The sequence below is a fragment of the Anser brachyrhynchus genome, assembly GCF_964034855.1.
Source record: "Anser brachyrhynchus genome assembly, chromosome: Z".
Lineage (NCBI taxonomy): Eukaryota > Metazoa > Chordata > Aves > Anseriformes > Anatidae > Anser > Anser brachyrhynchus.
Window position 1 is genome coordinate 7,931,477 of NC_137697.1, and position 17,368 is coordinate 7,948,844.

Consider the following 17,368-nt stretch of genomic DNA (forward strand, 5'->3'; position numbering starts at 1 on the left):
TCTTGGTTATTATGTGATACAATGTCCATATTGTTCTTTGGGAACACCTGGGAGGATGAGGCTGGGCCCTAGCTTGGTTTATGAGAGTTCAAAGTTCTATTAGTTTGATTTTTGTTTTAAGTTGCCTAAAGAAAACCCCTTTGTTGGTTCTTGGTTGGTTGGTTTGTTTAAATGGCCTCCACGGTGCTTTGAACTTGAGGTGCTACCATTCTGGGACCTCTGCCTTTCTCTCACTAGCTTACTTTTAATCAACAGGTAGCGTTAACAGTTTGTAATTTAGTTGGATGAAGGTATTTCTGTTATAGATAAGACAGTACTTGCAAGTTTGGTATTCTCTATTTTTTTAAAGAAAGTACAGTGTGTAAAAGCAAGAAAAACTATATAACATGGAATGTACCATTTTAATTCCCACTCCTTATGGTAAGGAGAAGAACTACTTAGTCATCTCCTGTTCACAGAATTGGTTGCATATTTAATGAGAAAGTAGAAGTCTTAATGGGAGGAGAAAGAGAGAGCCTTTGAAAATGGCTTGTCCAATTCCCTCTGATGTCCAGACTAAGCTAGTCATTTTGGTAGTCTAAAACTATCCCTGTGGAACTGCTATCCAAGTTACCACTCAACATTTGACTTCTTACCACAGTACTGCAACAGCCATCACTTCCCCAGGGCTCACCTGTTACAGGGAGTGTGTTTAATTCATCAGTGAAATGGTTGCCTTAATATCTAGCAAATACCTAAACAACTGGGGTTGTTCAGCCTAAAGAAAAGGAGTCTCAGGAGAGTCTTTATTGCACTCTACAATTACCTTAAAGGAGGCTATACTGAAGTGAGGACTGGACTTTTCTCCCAAGCACCAAGTGATAAGATGAGGGGAAATGGCCTCAAGTTGCGCCAAGGAAGGTTTAGGTTGGATATTGGGAGAAATTTCTGTAGTAACTTCTCAGTTTCATATCTGCACTGAGAAGCGTGTTTGCCTGTGAACTTGGCCAGCCTATTAGGAATGAGTTCACATTTAAAAGGGAGAATTCTGCTGTGGCAGAAAAGCAATATTAGAGCATGCTCGAGAGGTGGGGTTTTCTGTGTTTTTGTAATTATCCTGTATGATCCCTAAAAGTCACTGAGGAAAAACAGATACAACCTGTTAGGAAAATGCTCCTTCTGTATGTTACCCTTAATGTAGGAGGCACGGTCAAGCTGCCCGGTGCTGGAGAGGGAATTGGTTGTGCTCTAAGGAACTTCTTTATCTTTTTTATTTGAGAATGGCTCAGGATTTGAGGTCAAACCACCTTTCAGTCTCACTGAAGAGCTTTGAGAAATATATTTGGGTTTTTGGGTGATACCTGTCTATTTTGCTTAAAAACAACATGTGAAGGAGAGAAGTGATTAAATAAAGGCTTTCCTGTTGTAATTGAAGTGTGACAGTGACATCTGATAGTCTGACTTGATCCTTCATCCACTTCTCTCTCTCCTTTTAGCTTCAGGAAACCATTTTTAGAAATGTTTGGAGACGTGCAAACCGTAACAGGTCTTTGCAGAAGGTCTAACTGGGGCGTATGGGGAAGAGGAGGAGGGGCAGGCAGGTGTCTGTGCATAGAAAAAACAGTTGCATGTATGTGTTGATACATATGTTGATAAAATTTTGCTCTTCATTACACAGTACCTGTCACACTTTCTTCCTGACAAAATGAGCTGCGGCTTCAAAGGTTATTCTTGATAATTTTACCTTGTGTTTCTGTTGTCCAGAACTGCTTTGATGATGGCTTGTGAAGCTGGTAACCTTAACATGGTGGAAGCGTTCCTTAAGAAAGGTGCAGATGTCATTTTAGTGGATGTCTTTGGGCAGAATGCCTTGCATTACTCCAAAATCTCTGAGAATGCAGGGATCCAGAATCTCCTATCGTCAAAGTTATCTCAGGATGTGGGTACGTAAGAGATGCTGATATGCTGTTTGTCACTTTTTGTTTTGGCTATGTTTATGTTTAGTAATGAACAAATTTACTTTTTAAATTAACCTGAAAAATTTTAAAAGCTATCTTCAAGGTGGTCTGGCTGAAGCTTTTCAAAACAGGAAAATGTGGTATTTGCTGTATATGGTAATATCAAATGTGAGATAAAATATTCAGCAGGGCAAACAGGTGTTCTGGAGAAAGAAAAGGTAAGCTGATGTAACAGCGTAGTGAAGGCTTGCGTAGAATTTGAACTAGATCTTCTCCTTATTATGTGAAAGACTATGTTTAGCTCCTCAGTAGAGGGATTCAGAAGGAACTAATGCAGACAGGACTTTGTGGTCAAGCTAAAAAAGATTTTTGAAGTAGGAAGTTAATGTAAAAGAATGGTGAGAGGCTACAGTAGAAGCAGAATTGTCACTATCCTTTGAATTTTATATCAATACGAAACAAAAAAAAAAGCAGCAGAGAGGTTGTATTTAAATGGAATTTTGAATTTTAAGTATATTGCTCAGATTTCAAACAGGAGTTCAAAAAAGAAACAGCATTTATGATCCAGGAAGTAGAGCTGAGAGAAGGGTTAGGCAAATAACTTTTTCCTTGATCGTTGTTCTTAATTCCACTTTTTTTTTTGCTTCACAGATACAAAATCACCGACTAAATCAAAGCAGGTATTTATCCTTTTGATTTTAAAAATACTCAGGCTTTAAAGGCTTGTAGCTCATGGGAAAAATAGTAACTGCCGTGACTAGTAGCAGTAGATGTGACTAGTAGCTAGTAGTCACTGTGAGATGCATATCTTATAACTGCTCTATAATGTGAAAAGTTTTTGTTGCTTATTTAAGGAATGTGTTTCAGGAACATCAGTTTCGGGTTTACCTTCTCTCTGACGTAGCTGCCAGATTTCTCAGTGAGAAAAGGAAGGGAGGATACATGTGCATGCGCACATGTGTGCCAGGAAGATATTCCACCATTCTCATGTATTGCAGGAGCTTTGCTGGACTCTGGTCTCTTCAAACTGTATAGAAAATGATCTAGAAAAGTTTTCTGTTTCCAGAACATCTATCTGAAGGTTTTCCCTGGTTGCACCTTACTGGTGACCCCTATCTGTGAGACTCTTATCAGATTTAGGCAATTAAATTAGTTTCTTACATTCTGTATTTAGTATCATGCTATCTTGGAGTGCAAGTATCTTGTAGATTTGCTGGTGGCTGGAGATTAGAAGAGGGTGCTATGTATTGGTTCATTCTTTCTCTGAGTGGAGAAGTTGGGTTTTTCAGGGAGTTCAGGCAGAAGCTGATGGAGAGGAAACGTAGCTGTTAAGAGTGGTGTGACTGGAATATGAATGAATGGAAGTTGATGGAGAGGAAAGATGGTAGCTGTTAAGAATGGCATGACTGGACTGTGAATGAATTTCTGGAAGTATTCAAGATCACTAGTGCTAAACTTGTTGTCAGCTTCTGCTTTTTCACTAAATCTTGTTTGTTTTCACTGAAGCATGGATTACAAGGGAACATATTCTTATTGTCAGGCATGTTTAATATCTTTGTGTTATCAGAGATGTAGTCTTTACATAGAAAAAAAAAGGAACTGCATGAGCTGCTAAAGTTGATATTAATGTGGGAAAATATATATGTATATATATATTTGTGAAACAACTTGCTCGGACTTTACTAACCAAACTAACAAACCTACCTTCTCTGGCTGGTGAAACTTTCAGCATGATCAAGGCTCTAAATTAAGTTCAGAAAGAAGTGGAACTCCAAAAAAACGCAAAGCCCCACCTCCTCCTATCAGTCCTGTTCAGGTAAAGAAAAGACCAATCTTGAGATACTTTTAGGGGATGAAGAGCATTTTGACCATTATGTGAATTATGTGGGCTGAATTTGAGCTGTCACTCCTACTTTATATGCCTGTCATATTATGAGTGCTTTTCCTGACATTAAGATGACACCATGAAAATACACATTGGTTAGTTTAACTAAGAAAATTGCTTGAAATATATCATGGTTTAAGATACAGTAGTACAAATTTTACTGTGTAGGTGCTTTTTCCATCTAAAATTGAAGGTTTCCTTGTTTTGCAGACTTCCTTAAGTAAATTATATGTATTTTAAATCTACATATGTATGTACACGTTATTATATGCATATATGCATATGATAGTAAAACACTTAAATAGATTTGTATAGTACCAAAATACAGTTTAACATGTTTAATGTTAAACAGAAAAGTAATCTGTACAACAAGCACACTGCAAATGTGATACTGGCTCAAAAGAGCACTGAATAATTAAATTTGCTCTTTGAAATTAACCCAGAGTTGTGACTTACGTTAGTGCAAGGAAAAGTGCTCGCATGTGTTTGTGTCTATATACGGCACATGTTGGAGGATTAGTTATATGTACGCACATGTATACATACATATACTTATTTATATATAATCTTTTACAGCTTAGTGATTTGTCCTCTCCACGCTCATCAACTTCAACTCCCATGACGGGAAAAGGACAGGCTTTCTTTGCTGACCAGGTATGCAAGATGTCAAAGTTTTCTGTTCTTACTAAGTATGGGGGAAGAACGTGTAATACCATAGCAATTTATTTTGCTGACTGCAGAATCTCCTGTGAATTAATTAGCTGCATTTTAAGAATAAAAAGGAATCCAAATCTATTTCAATGTAATTTACAAAGCAGATGTGGATTGCTTTAATGTTTAATGAACATCTAAATAGAATTAGTCATAAACTAGTCAGTATGTAGGAATACGGTTGTGAAAGTATTAATGGTGTGAGAACTCATTAGCTAATACCAGTGAAATACATGGGATTGTATTGCAAAAAGTAGTGAGCCTGTCACCAAAAGACATCAGGCAAATACTTGAGCATGTTCTGTCTCATATTTATCTTATGGTATTGAAGATTTCTTTTTAAGTACACCACAATATATTGCAGCGATTTATCACAGGGGCTGCAGCTTTTCCAAACTATCTGTGGGATAGTAGCCCAAATTACATTAACATTTAATGAGGACTAGGCAATATAATTCCTGTCCTGGCACATGCTACAATTAAAAAAAAAAAAAAGTTTTGCCAGGTTTCATCCAACAAGGTCTATGCTATTTATATTTATCTTCTGTGAGCTGTCCAACTTTACATCTGCTTTCTGTGAAAGTGTTTTTTAAATTTTTTTCTCATGTCTCAGCAGGAAGAATTCAGCTCCTTGCTTCGAGATAATAAAGACAGACTGAGTGACAGCACAACAGGTATACAATAAAGTTTAATACTTATTTTCTTATTTGGTTAGGTCTTTTAGGTGTTGTGAAAAGTCAGTCTGGTCAGATGTGCTCTGTGTCTTTCCACTTAGAATGTGAGCCACAATAAGTATTGGGAATAACGTTATGTAATTTCACTACCAGCTCCCACCTGCTTCTGTTGGGTGACTTAACACATTTTTGGGGAAACAGCTCTAGGAATTGTTCACTTGTTCACTGCACTTAATAGTCATGAAAACAAAGTGTTTAATTTGGAAAGCAAAATAACTAGCTAGCTGTGGGATCAGTTCAACTTCTGAAAGTTTTTGAATCTTTTTTTCCTCCAAAGGTGCTGATAGTTTATTGGACGTGAGTTCTGAAACTGAACAGCAAGATCTACTTATGCTGATGCAAGCAAAAATTGCTTCTTTGACATTACACAATAAGGAGCTACAGGACAAATTACAGGTGGTGTATTTTGTGCTGTTCTAGTGCTCTGTTAACCTCTTAGTAGAACAAAGAGCTGCTTACCAATTTAAAGAGATGTTCTGTAAATATAAAGAGCTTGTGGTGCTCATCATTGAAGCACTCTGCCCCCAAAGGATTAAAATTAGTGTTTTGATCCTTTCCCCATGAATTACTGAATATCTTTGCTTACTATGATAGTTGCATTCTAAAATATGCTGTTAACAGTTGTGTTAGCAGATCTGATTTTAATTTACTTAGCTTTGATTTATTAGCTTTGATTATTAGCATATGGAGATCAACAGACTTTCAGAGGAGCTTGGCACTTGCTGCCTTCTATCGCTGTAGATGATTAAATGGGACCAGTTGGGTTTTGAGTTGAAACCTAACGGTTTCTTCCATGGTGCTTTAATTGCCCATCTTTGTAGGATGTGGCAAGGGTTGCTTCCTTTTTCCTATATATGTTGTTTTAAATAAATGTATTTGTTTTTATCATGCATTTGTTTGGGTTTCTTTTTGCACAGGAAAGAACACCTAAGGAAGTGGATTCTGCCATAGATTCTTATCATTCAACCCAAACGGAGTTTGATCAAGCAGTAGATAGACAAAATGAGTTCTTAGCTCAGGAGCTGAAGCCTACATTAAAAGCCACCCAAATTCAAGAAAACTCGGCAAGCCCTAGTGAAGTAAAAATAAAGTACCTCCAGGAAGACTTAAAGGATGTGCAGAGGAAATTAGAAAATTCCGAAGCCAAAAGAAAGCACTTAGAAGCTCAGTTCCAGTCTAGAGTTCCAGAAGCAGATCGCTTAAATAACACAGATATTTCAGAAAATGGCTCTGATCTTAATCTGAAGTTCCAAGAAACTCAAAACAGGTATGAGGAAACTGTGAAAGATGTTTTGAATGTACAGAGGCAGATGAAAATGGGTCTCGTTTCTTCTGAAAGTGAAGAAACCAGTTCTGAGCTGGGTAGGTTGAAGGTGACATGTGAAGAAGTTGAAGTGCTTAAGCAAGAATTGAAGAAAGCATTGGAGGAAAGTGAAAGACAAAAAGAGAAAGTGAGAGAGCTCCAGAAAAAGTTTGAAGAAAGAGAGCAGAATGTGGCAAGCAAATTGTCTGTGGAAGAATGTGAGGAAATAAGGAATTCGTATTGTTCAGTTATTGATAATATTAATCAGGAGAAGGCACTGTTGATTGAGAGGTACAAAGAAGGGCAAGAGGAAATTAAAAGGCTACAGGACAAGCTGACAAATCAGACACAGTTAGAGTCTAGTGCTGAGTCTGAAGAAATGAAAGATGCAATGCACAGAATGATAGATGAGCTCAACAGACAACTTAGTGAATTGTCACAATTGTACAAGGAGGCACAAATAGAGCTTGAAGATTACAGGAAGAGAAAAACTCTGGATGATATCGCTGTGGACTACATTCCTAGAGATGAACATGAGAAGCTGATGCAGGTAACAAATTCTTTGAAATACAAAGCAGAGAATGAATTATCAGAAATGAAATCCCAGTACACAAAAGTATTAGATGAAGCAGAAGAACTAAAGCAACTGTTAGACACTCAGAAACAAAACTCTTTGCCAATTACTGAACACCATCAGGTGATGAATGTACTCCGAAGTACTGTAAAGGAAATGGAGGAGGAAATAAATGAGCTCAAAGGACTGCTTACCAACAAGGAAAGTGAAGTAAGAAACCTGCAAAAGGAATTATTGGAAGAAAAAGCTGCAGTTAATGAAGCAATGGTACCCAAGGCTACGTATGAAAAACTCCAGTCTTCATTAGAGGGTGAAGTTAGTGCTTTGTCATCCAAACTGAAGGATGTAATCAAAGAGAAGGAAAATGTGTCCTTAGATGTTATGCAGCTGAGAAATGAAATTTTGCATTTGAAAGAAGAGAAAGAAGGCATGCATACTCTGCTTGAAGCAAAGGAACAGGAGGTGACTGGTCTTCACCAAAAGTACCATCAAGCTCAAGAAGATTTACTTGAAATGAAAAGATACTCTGAAAGCACATCAAAACTAGAAGAGGACAAAGATAAAAAGGTTAGTGATTCACTGCCGTGGAGGAAGTATTACATGAGTTCAGACTACAGAACATATTGGAAGGTGCATAAGTGACCTTAAACCCCAATTGGTGTAAGGTGTCACAGAGCGGAGTAACATTTGAGTTCATGTGGCCATCTGAAAATTCAGATGCCAAAGTACTGTCTCACAGATCTTAATGTCAAAGGAGTTTTTATTCAGCGTTTTTGACTTTAGTTATCTTCCTCTCTGGTGGAGGTAAGCATCTTTCTGTTCACCTCTAAGTTCTGTTCAGGTTAGGTTCAGCCTGAATTGAGCAAATTCAAAGTGGAATTTACAGCAGGAAGAGGTTCATGAAGAGACAAAGAAACATCAGGATCAGGAAACAGCAGACATTCACTATTCTGAGTTTACTGTATCATCTCAGCCTCAGCGTGACAGCTATTTTTCCTGTGCAATTATGTCTGTCACAATTTCTTTATAAAAAGCTATGCATTTTGCTTAGTGTGAATAGCTGGCCTGTTTGGTATGTTTCGGTCTTGTGTTAAGAAGCAGCATCTGCGAAGGTGGTAAATACAGTCTTTGTTCGTAAATATTACTCCTTCAGAGCCAGGAATGCATTTTGAATGACTGCTGGGATTGCGGTAGAGAAGCATTGTAACCCTTCGCTTACATGACATCTCTGTTTGTCCATTGAGTTTTCATCTAGTTTTCTGCCACTTCTTAATATAAGTCACAAATACTTATTTGTATAGGATGAGACCCATGGGAATATAGTATGCCTTGCAGCTTTTCATGAAAACCTATTTTTTACCTTCCTAGATCAATGAAATGTCCAAGGAGGTCAGCAAATTAAAAGAAGCATTGAACAGCCTTTCTCAGCTTTCCTACTCAACCAGTGCCCCCAAAAGACAAAGCCAACAGCTGGAGGCATTACAACAACAAGTGAAGCAGTTGCAAAACCAACTGACTGTAAGTAGATAATCATAAATAATAGTTCATAAACCCACCATTATTCCCAGTTCTCCAAAAGCATGTGTGGCGTTCTTAACTCAGCCTTATTTAAAATGGAGTACAGTCAATAAGTACAAGAAAGAATTTTCATACAGAAATTTTGTAATGCTCTGAAACATGTAGGAATCCTCAAGTCACTTCAGATTTCTTTTTCCAGAAATAGTCTAACTAAAGAAAACTATTTTTCTGCATATATTTCTTCAGATCAGTAATGGATCAAAATTTCTGCACTTGTAGTGGAATGTAGTGACCAGACCTGCTGCTGAGACCCTGATTTGTGAAAAATCTGGTCAGTGTGCAGCGGACTAACGCTGTGTTTTCTCAGGAACATGTATTAAAAGATGAAATATTTTTGTTATTTTAAGCCAAAAGAAACTTGACTTTTTGGAAGAAAATAGTCACTGAAAGTGTGAAGTTTCAAATCAAGCAAGTCCATCTGTTTACAGGGATTGCAGTTCATTTTCTGAAATTCCGAACTGCTTAAAGACTTTTTAAAATTGTACTTGTTTGTGTGTGAGAGGCTCAGTCTTCTAAGTCAGGTTGAGCCATAATTACTATTTCCAAAAGCTTGCTTGTCCAAAGGAGCATTTTCACTCACTTTAGAGAGGGTGAAGAGAAGGTACTTCCCACCAGAGATTCATTTGTAGAGAGCTCTGGAATAATATTTGAAAGGAAAATTCCCAGCCTGACACACTAAATGCCTTAACTGTTGTCTGCTGTCCTATCATCCCCAGCAGACAGATGTAGGAGTTAATATGCACATGAGCCAGAAAAATTCCCTTGCAGTGAGGAGAAATAAATAGGTAGATAGTTGAACACCATGTCCTGTCAGTGTGAAGGCTTGTGGGTGTTTCCTATCCCAGTCCACCAAATTTGTAAGGAGTCTTCATCTCTCATAGCTCAAGGGTCAGCCAAAGTAGTGCAAAGATATGCAACAAATTAGAAGATGCATAGGACTTAAAACAGGAGAGAAGCATTCTTTCCTTCTCTTACACTGGCTTTCCTGGCAGCTTCATGTTTATTTGGAAAGATGGCTTCTGGGATGTGGCATTCTGATCACAAAAAAGGTGTTTGACTTTCCTTGTTTGAATGTATAGTAATTAACTGAGAATTTCATAGATTAAGACCTCTGTAAGCATCTCCTTCACCAGAAAGGTATTTACTGACAGATGGGTTACTGCAATCAAGTGGTTGATTTGCAATCAATTGCAGTCAAGGGTTGATTTGTCAGAATATTGTCGGCTTTCCTCGGTCACTTCTGGTTTCTGATAAACTTAGAAGCAGAGTATGTGCTTGTTCCATGTCTTTGCAGCTCAGCACTTCTTGCAACCAATATCATCTCACCATTTATTTTTTTTTACAAAGTTGGCTAGAATTACAGCATTTCTGTGGACTAAGTTTCCCAGCAAATTATGTTTTAGATAGCTAGCAGCACAGTCCTGTGTCTGAGCTAGTTTTCCACCCGTGCATTAGATTATCACTTGTAATTTCACAGACCTCCATACGTCTAGGTGGGGAGTTCTGAATTCCACAGTTCTGAATACTCTGTGACTTTCTGCTTAACTATTTTCTAGGAAACAAAGAAACAGCATCAGGAAATTGTGTCAGTTTACCGGATGCATCTTCTCTACGCTGTGCAGGTATGGTTAGATATTACTCATTACATAGTGTTGGTGTTTTAATGGAAGATGTTTTTGCTGCAGATCTATTCAGAACATTGCAGGTTGTATTGAACACACAATACCTGAAAGATGTGACGGTTTAAGCACAAATTTAACACTGCTTTCTTTTGGAAAATTGGAATAATTCTTATATCTTAAAAATAGTTTGTAAACTTTTTCAAGGAGTTGGGAAATGCTTGAATTCAATCACCTTTTCTTCTTTCTCCCCTTGTCTAGGGTCAAATGGATGAAGATGTCCAGAAGGTGCTTAAACAAATTTTATCAATGTGCAAAAGCCAATCGCAGAAAAAGTAAACCAACAAAAAAAAAGCAAAACTCCCTATTTTCATTAATCCTGTTGTGGGTGTTTATCTAGATTTGCCTTAAAATAAGATTTAAAACAGGCAATTTGCTGCTTTTTTGTTGTTGTGCTGTTTGTGAGGTGGATTTATTTGTCTGTCTCTACCACTTTCCATGTGCATAGACATGTGCAGTAACTAAACACATGCCTGCTTTTCATAGCCAAAATGCAAGTATGTTCTTCAGACTTTTTACTTAGGCCACTATGTGTCATGTTTACCCTGAAACTGCTTTCTAGCTTCCTCCCAGAGGGAGATTAATATGGAGGCAAGCACTCATGTCACCTGGGTAAAGGTGAAATTCTCTATGTCTCCTTTACCGGTGTATAAGCTGCATATTGTTATTGGGGATAGGCTTAAATGCTTGATGTTGTAGCACTCAGATTCAAGACATTTTGCCATACGCACTCTTTGGCAGAGCAGAAGCGAGCCTTGCAGCAGTGAGCAGAAGTAGGTATTTATGGTAAGCCAGAACGTCAAACAGCTATACTTCTTAACTTAGTTTTATTTTAGATTAGCACACCATACTGTAGCTGTCCCAACCCATCCAATGCACTGAGTACACAAAAATCATACCATGCTTCATAGTTTCCTTGAACTGCCTGCTAGTGGAATGAAACTATTTCAAAAGGTAAAGTAATTAGTCTATTGAAGTTCTGTACAAAGCAGTACAGAAAGGTCTGTAGAAACAACTCATTATGATAGGTTTAGCTATCTATGCAAGTGTTGGCCATGAAGCTCAGGAACAAAACCAGAACATATACTTTAGACAAGGGATTCTAGTGAACACAGGATGTTTACAGTGAATGTCAATGCCTCATATTTCCTAACCTCACTTTTGTAAAGATCTTCTCTTCAGTATATTTTTATTGGCCCTCTAATGAATTTTTTTTGTAACTAAACCATTTTTCTACGTAATGTTTGCATTAAGCTTATTAACAAATATTTTTAGGTAATCGTGTTTTAGAGAGTTCCTTTCTATACCCCCAAGTATTCAGTAATAGTGAAGCATAGAGAAGTGTTCTCAGTTTGAAAAAGATCTGTACGGAATAATAGACCTGTCCATTGGTGTGGTCCAGAGCAGTGAAGTGTAAAATACAATTTAGCCTGCTGTTTCAACAAATGTAGAAATGAGAGGTAGAGAAGAGCAAATGTGTCAAAAATTTCTACATGTTGTTTCTAGAGGCCAGGGGCATCAAGAAAGCCTTTGTCAGCACTTTTAAATTTAGAAGTCAAATAAAAATGCCTAATGAATGATGTATGGTTTATTATGAAGCTATGGAAGAATTCTTCTAAGCACACACTACACTTGAGGGTACAACCATTTGAACTAGCTTGCAGCTTCACTATGATATTTGTCTTATTTCTGGTAGTAGATATGTCTCTAATAGAGAAATCTCCAGAGCTATATAATCTGAAGTTTATATAGAGTCATAATATGACAAGAGTCAGCAGTGCCTGAGGCTGACTGGACTCATAGTGCACTTATTGGATAATTCCTAACCCTGGCAAAGCTAAAATGGATTTTAAAAACAAATAAAACATTCTTTTGCATCAGTTAGACCTTGGTGTTACTTTTCTTGGGTGGTTTAACTAATGCCTGCTAATTTTGGACAGTATTTTATAGTTAGATGATTTTGAAAATGCTCCAAAGAAATGTGAAAAGAATTTTGCTGCAGCACTTCAGAATGAACAACAAGATTTTAAGCATGCCAATGCTGCAAAGTATAAAACTTGATGAACCATTTTGTAAGTTGCCTGATGGATTTAGTCTTCTACTTTGTTTTGGTTTGTATATTTATTACAACTATCTTTGTGGAATATTGAAAATTATACACTACAGCATAGCAAGTTTCTTTATATGTAATTTACCAGAAGTTTCCTTATGCAGCAAAATAAACTATTTCCAATTTTTTCATCTTGGTTCTCTTTGTGTCTTCAGTTACTTTTTATGCCAAGGGAAATCTCGCCACACTCAACTGCTTTAATGTAGTACAAATGTGTTCTATACTCCATGTTCAGATACCTGTCAGATGTACAGGTAGAACTGAATCTACACCAAACCCAGTGCAACCAGTTTGGTAGATTATGCCTTGTGTTGGATTGATATGTTGAGCTATTTCTCCCATGGGTGTCCTGCTAGAAGTAATATGGGTCTCCCACTCACCACTGGATGTATTCCAACTAAGTTTAAAATGACCTTAGACCAGTATTAGAGGTGGGCTAAGTCCCACAATTTCTCAAAACTGTGGTTCTTTATCACTTAGCACTTCACTCCGTATACAGAACTACAGTGAAAGTGTATTTGTGTGTGTGTATATATATATTTGGATATGTATACATCTCTTTAAACTTAACAGTGTTGACTATGTAAGTATTGTCTTTTTATCATCTCTGTCTCTTGAGTTTTATTGGAGGAACTAGTTTTTCAATACCTTATTTGCTAATTACATCTTTTGACCTCAGTGCAGACCACATACATGACAGGAATTGCACCTCTTTTGGTTACGTCCAAAAGAGGTCAAGTAGCTCTCTAGACTTCTGCAGAAAATTTCTGTAACTTACTCAGTACTGGGTTTCCTTTGAACAAGGGTGCTGACAAACTGGTATGCAGAGTCTGTGTGAGGTCAGATCATCTGGCAGGGCAGATTTGAGTAATTTCACGTTGTGGATTAATGATTTTTTTGCTAATAGTTGCTGCTGGATTAGTAAAGTCGCAAAATAGCTCTTTTGTGCCATCCATTGCAAGCAGTGGACCTCCTGACTGGGAACTCCCATCTGAATTGCCATTTGTTTTCCTTGTGGATGGCTGGATGCCAGATCTGTTGCATAACATTTTTTTTTTAGGGTCAGACCCATGGTGTGACAGTCCTCCTGCCTTTTGCCTCCTAGATTGGTTGCTGCCACACTTGCATAAAAGTGCTTCCTGGGCATCACTGGTCTGGTTGTTAATTATTTCTGCTCTTCTGCCTGGACGGTCATGACAGCAGGGGTCCCTTCCTGGGCAGCACTTTAATAGCTCATTTCTTCATCTCTGAGGCTTTCTCCACTCTGATGCCAACTTTCATCCGAGCAGAAGGCAGATGTGAAAGGCAGAAGCAATCTGCCCTTTTAAACGTGGCAGTGACCCATGCGCTGTGGGGAGGAAGCTCTGACTTGAGCTGTGTGGTCAGGCCTTGCGGCACAGGGCCGGTCCTGGTGGTTTTGGCCTTGTGGTTTTGGCCCTCTGTGGAGCTGGGACCTGGGCCTGCTGCTGGATGTCTCGGGGATCCAGGCTTCAAAGCAGCAGCTGTGCTGTAGGTCATGATGCTTTGTGATGAGGAATGTCATGGAAAAGCTCCTGGAGCTGTGTGTTAGGTCTTAAGGGGGGGGGGGGGGGTTGCAAAGTAGCGGCATAGATGGATGTGATGTAACCCAGCAAAAATTCTGCAGGCACAAGCGTTTAACCCAGCATATTTTTCCAAACAAATAGGAACTGGTGCAAGGCTTTTAGGCCAGATCAGTGGCTTAAATCCTCTATGCACTTTGGTTTTGATCTGCCACAGAGAGCACTAAAAGTGCTCTCAATTTAATGTCAAGCCACCGTTCAAGAACTTGAGTACTTTGAAAACTTCACTGATAGTAACACTGTCTTGTTCTCCAAACACAGGTCAGCGGTTGTACTTGTGGGTGCAAGCCAACTCTCAGCAAAAATGTTTCACAGAAGTGAATTATCCAAGTGGTTTTTCTATCCATGTTTCTTCCTCCCCCGTTTGGGTCCTTCACTGGTCCTTTTGAAAGCAAGTAAGAGATACCAAATACAGACTAGAACCGTACTTTTTCTTCTCAGGGTAGTAACAAATTAATTCCTGTTGTATTAACAACCATTCTCATAATCTTAGAATTACATACAGAGGTAAACTGCAGGTGAAGTTAATTCAAAGCTGTGATTTAAGAAGTTTCTCCTTATTTGAGGAGGCCCAAGGTACGATTTTTGTAACTACAGAAAGCTACTGCAGGCAGACCCTGTTGCTGGCAAGAAAGGGGAGTGTTTTGCTCAATGCCTCTGAGTGTTGAATCCTCCCAAGTTACGATAGTATGTCACAAAACGTTTTCTAAGAAAAACGACAGCCTCTGTCTCATGACGGATCCAGTGATGGGATCCTGGGACAACGTGTGGCCAACGTAAGGTTTTGCCACTTTGCAGAAGCTGTCCAGGTTTGTGTTTTTAGTCCTGAGTATGCCACATCCTGAATCCCAGTGGTGGCTTCAGGAGGGTCTGTTGGTGATGCAGCCTGTATTTCCTGAGGCATTTTAAGGCAACACATCTACCCTGTTTACAAGCCTTTGGCTGCTCTCAAGGTTAACACAGGTATTTACATAATCATCACTTTTTCAGTGTTTGATTTTAAAAGCCTGCTTGAACGCTGCTCTGTCCAGATTCACAGCGTTGGCCCTCCTCGTGCATTTTCCAACAGCCTGAAATGCTCAGACGGTTGGTAATGGGGCCTCCTACCAGCAGCTGGAGATTGGAAACAGGCACAGCCCGCTGACATCATCCCCGCCAGGAGCTCGGGGCCGGCGCCTGGCTGCTCGGAGCGGGGCCGTGGGCTGGTACCCTGTGCTCAGCAGCCCTCGGAGGCGAGCATCGCCTGAGTCTGTAGGCAAATGTGCTCCTCTGCAAGGCTGCTTGCTCCATTGTGGCTGCTCTGCACTTTGAAGGTAACCGAAGTGCTCCCTGGTGATGGTTGGGCTTGCAGCTGGAGCGCTCTTCCTGCACGTCCTGTCCTAAAGAAGAGAATGCCTCGCACCCAGCTGCATATGCCAAAGCCCCGTCCAAAAATGTTTGGATGCCTTTGCTTCTCCGTAAGCACTGCTGCCCACCAGGAGGTATCCCTGAAAGAAGAGGCTGGGGAGCAAGGGGATGACTGGATTAAGCTGCTTTTTCCAGGCAGAAAAAGAGTTGGGGAGGGACAGAAAGCTAAAGCAGCCTTTCATTTTCAGGTGAAAATGCTGTGGGGGTTGAGGGCACAGAGCACAAAAGTCTGGGCTGCCCTTGTTCCTAGAAGTAGCTCCTCCAGGTTTTCACACTCAGCAGTGCAGCTCCCAAAGGAGCAACACTGTGCTCAGCAGCTGGGTGGGGGCAACGTCTGGCCAGATGTTGCAGAGCTGGGCCCAACACAGCTGTGCGGATGCTGCGGAGCCATGTGCCGCCTTGAAGGTCGTGGTGTGGGGGAGTTAGCAGGGCTGCTGCCTCCCTGGGGAGGGCAGCATGTGCCCCTACTTTGTCCCCTGCACCGCGTGTGAGGTGGCTTCAGGAGCAGGCCGTGGAAGCCCTGCACTGCAGGACAGTGGCTGTGTGGCATCTGCAGTGGTTTTAAGCTTGATGCTGTTCTGCTGGCAAGGGTCAGCACTTCCTCTGCAGATGCTTTGGCTAATGCATCTCTGGCAGCGTGTTCCCTTGCAAATACAAGTGTAATTAAAGCCCTGCATGATTGCCCGGTCTGGGCTATAACACTGGAGGGGATGGCACACAGCTGCCATATGGGTCCCTCTCCAGCAGCTCTCCTTGGTGGCTCAGCACCGCTGCTCAGGACCGCAGCTGCTGAGTGCCCCGGTTCTAAGTCACAGCCTGGGTGCCCCTGGGGACCACAGCTGTGATGCAGCCTTGGCTTCCCCTCTGCCATGGCTTCATCGAGGATCTTCCCGCTGGCACCTTGCCCAGGCTGTACAGTAGCTGAGGCTGCAGCCTGGCACGGTGCATCTCATCCCTGCAGCAACAGGACGTGGCCTTGGTCACAAATCCTACCCCAGGGGGGAAGGGGCCTCCAACCACCCCAGGGCAGCCGGCCAGGGTCCAGCCTTCCCCAGAGGCTGTGCTGCTCCCTCGGGGACACCGGGGCATCCCTGGAGCTCAGCTGCTTGCAGGGGACCTCAGTGCTCATCAGTGCCACAAGCAGGTGATAGTGTGGGGGTGCCCCCATCTCCTCCAGGACCTGTTTCATGCCTCATGCCTCCAACTACCTGCAGGCAGCATTTGAGAGAGCGAGCTCCCTGCATTGAGGCAAACGGCTGCAAAACCACAGGGAGAAGAAATGTGTTCTTGGTGGTTGATCAGGCTATACCTATACAAATGTCGGGAATAGTCTTTGATGCTGAAAGGAGACCATCCCTACCATTAGATTATTTGGGATGGTCCATGGCATGGTTTTGGCCCAGGCCAACCAGTGGTTCCTGCAGATAACTGCCAGGCACAGCTCTGGATCAGCCTGTTCCCTTCTGAAGGTGGCCCAGCATTTTGCAAGGTGAGCTTCCAGCAGTGCAAACCCCAACTGTCCGTGCCTGGAAGCATCTGCATGGGCAGGCACAGCCTGGACCAGGGCCTTCAGCATGGCCCTGTGGGGTTCAAGGGAACAGCTTTGAACCTAAACACTTGCTCCTCTGGTTTTGGGACGGCACAGAGGTGTGTACAAATCTTAGAAGTCTGTCTCCTCCGCCATCAGTCTGCTTTCCAAGCAGGCAGAGGCAGTGCAATTTGGTGCTGCTGCAAAAACTCCATCGTTACTGTCTTATCAAATCAATCACTGCACTGTATTTACAGGGTAAAATCTGCATATGTACAATTATATGTTATCTAATCATGTAAATACAGGGTTCATTTTGAT

General features: G+C 40.7%; 1 protein-coding gene across 6 annotated transcripts in view; it reads left to right on the forward strand.

Moving 5' to 3' along the window:
- Nucleotides 1-12,642, forward strand: part of RAI14 (retinoic acid induced 14) — an 86,207-nt gene extending 73,565 nt beyond the window's left edge. For 3 of the 6 annotated variants that reach the window (XM_080572557.1, XM_080572558.1, XM_080572559.1), the window contains exons 9-18: nt 1,744-1,922; nt 2,589-2,617; nt 3,667-3,753; nt 4,399-4,476; nt 5,147-5,207; nt 5,545-5,663; nt 6,185-7,711; nt 8,513-8,662; nt 10,279-10,344; nt 10,603-12,642. In XM_080572557.1, the coding sequence (XP_080428683.1) occupies nt 1,744-1,922; nt 2,589-2,617; nt 3,667-3,753; nt 4,399-4,476; nt 5,147-5,207; nt 5,545-5,663; nt 6,185-7,711; nt 8,513-8,662; nt 10,279-10,344; nt 10,603-10,680 (2,374 nt within the window). In that variant the 3' untranslated portion in view covers nt 10,681-12,642. The remainder of the gene's footprint in view (nt 1-1,743; nt 1,923-2,588; nt 2,618-3,666; nt 3,754-4,398; nt 4,477-5,146; nt 5,208-5,544; nt 5,664-6,184; nt 7,712-8,512; nt 8,663-10,278; nt 10,345-10,602) is intronic. The other 3 variants (XM_080572560.1, XM_080572561.1, XM_080572562.1) reach the window with 3 other exon arrangements.
- Nucleotides 12,643-17,368: the final 4,726 nt, after the last annotated feature.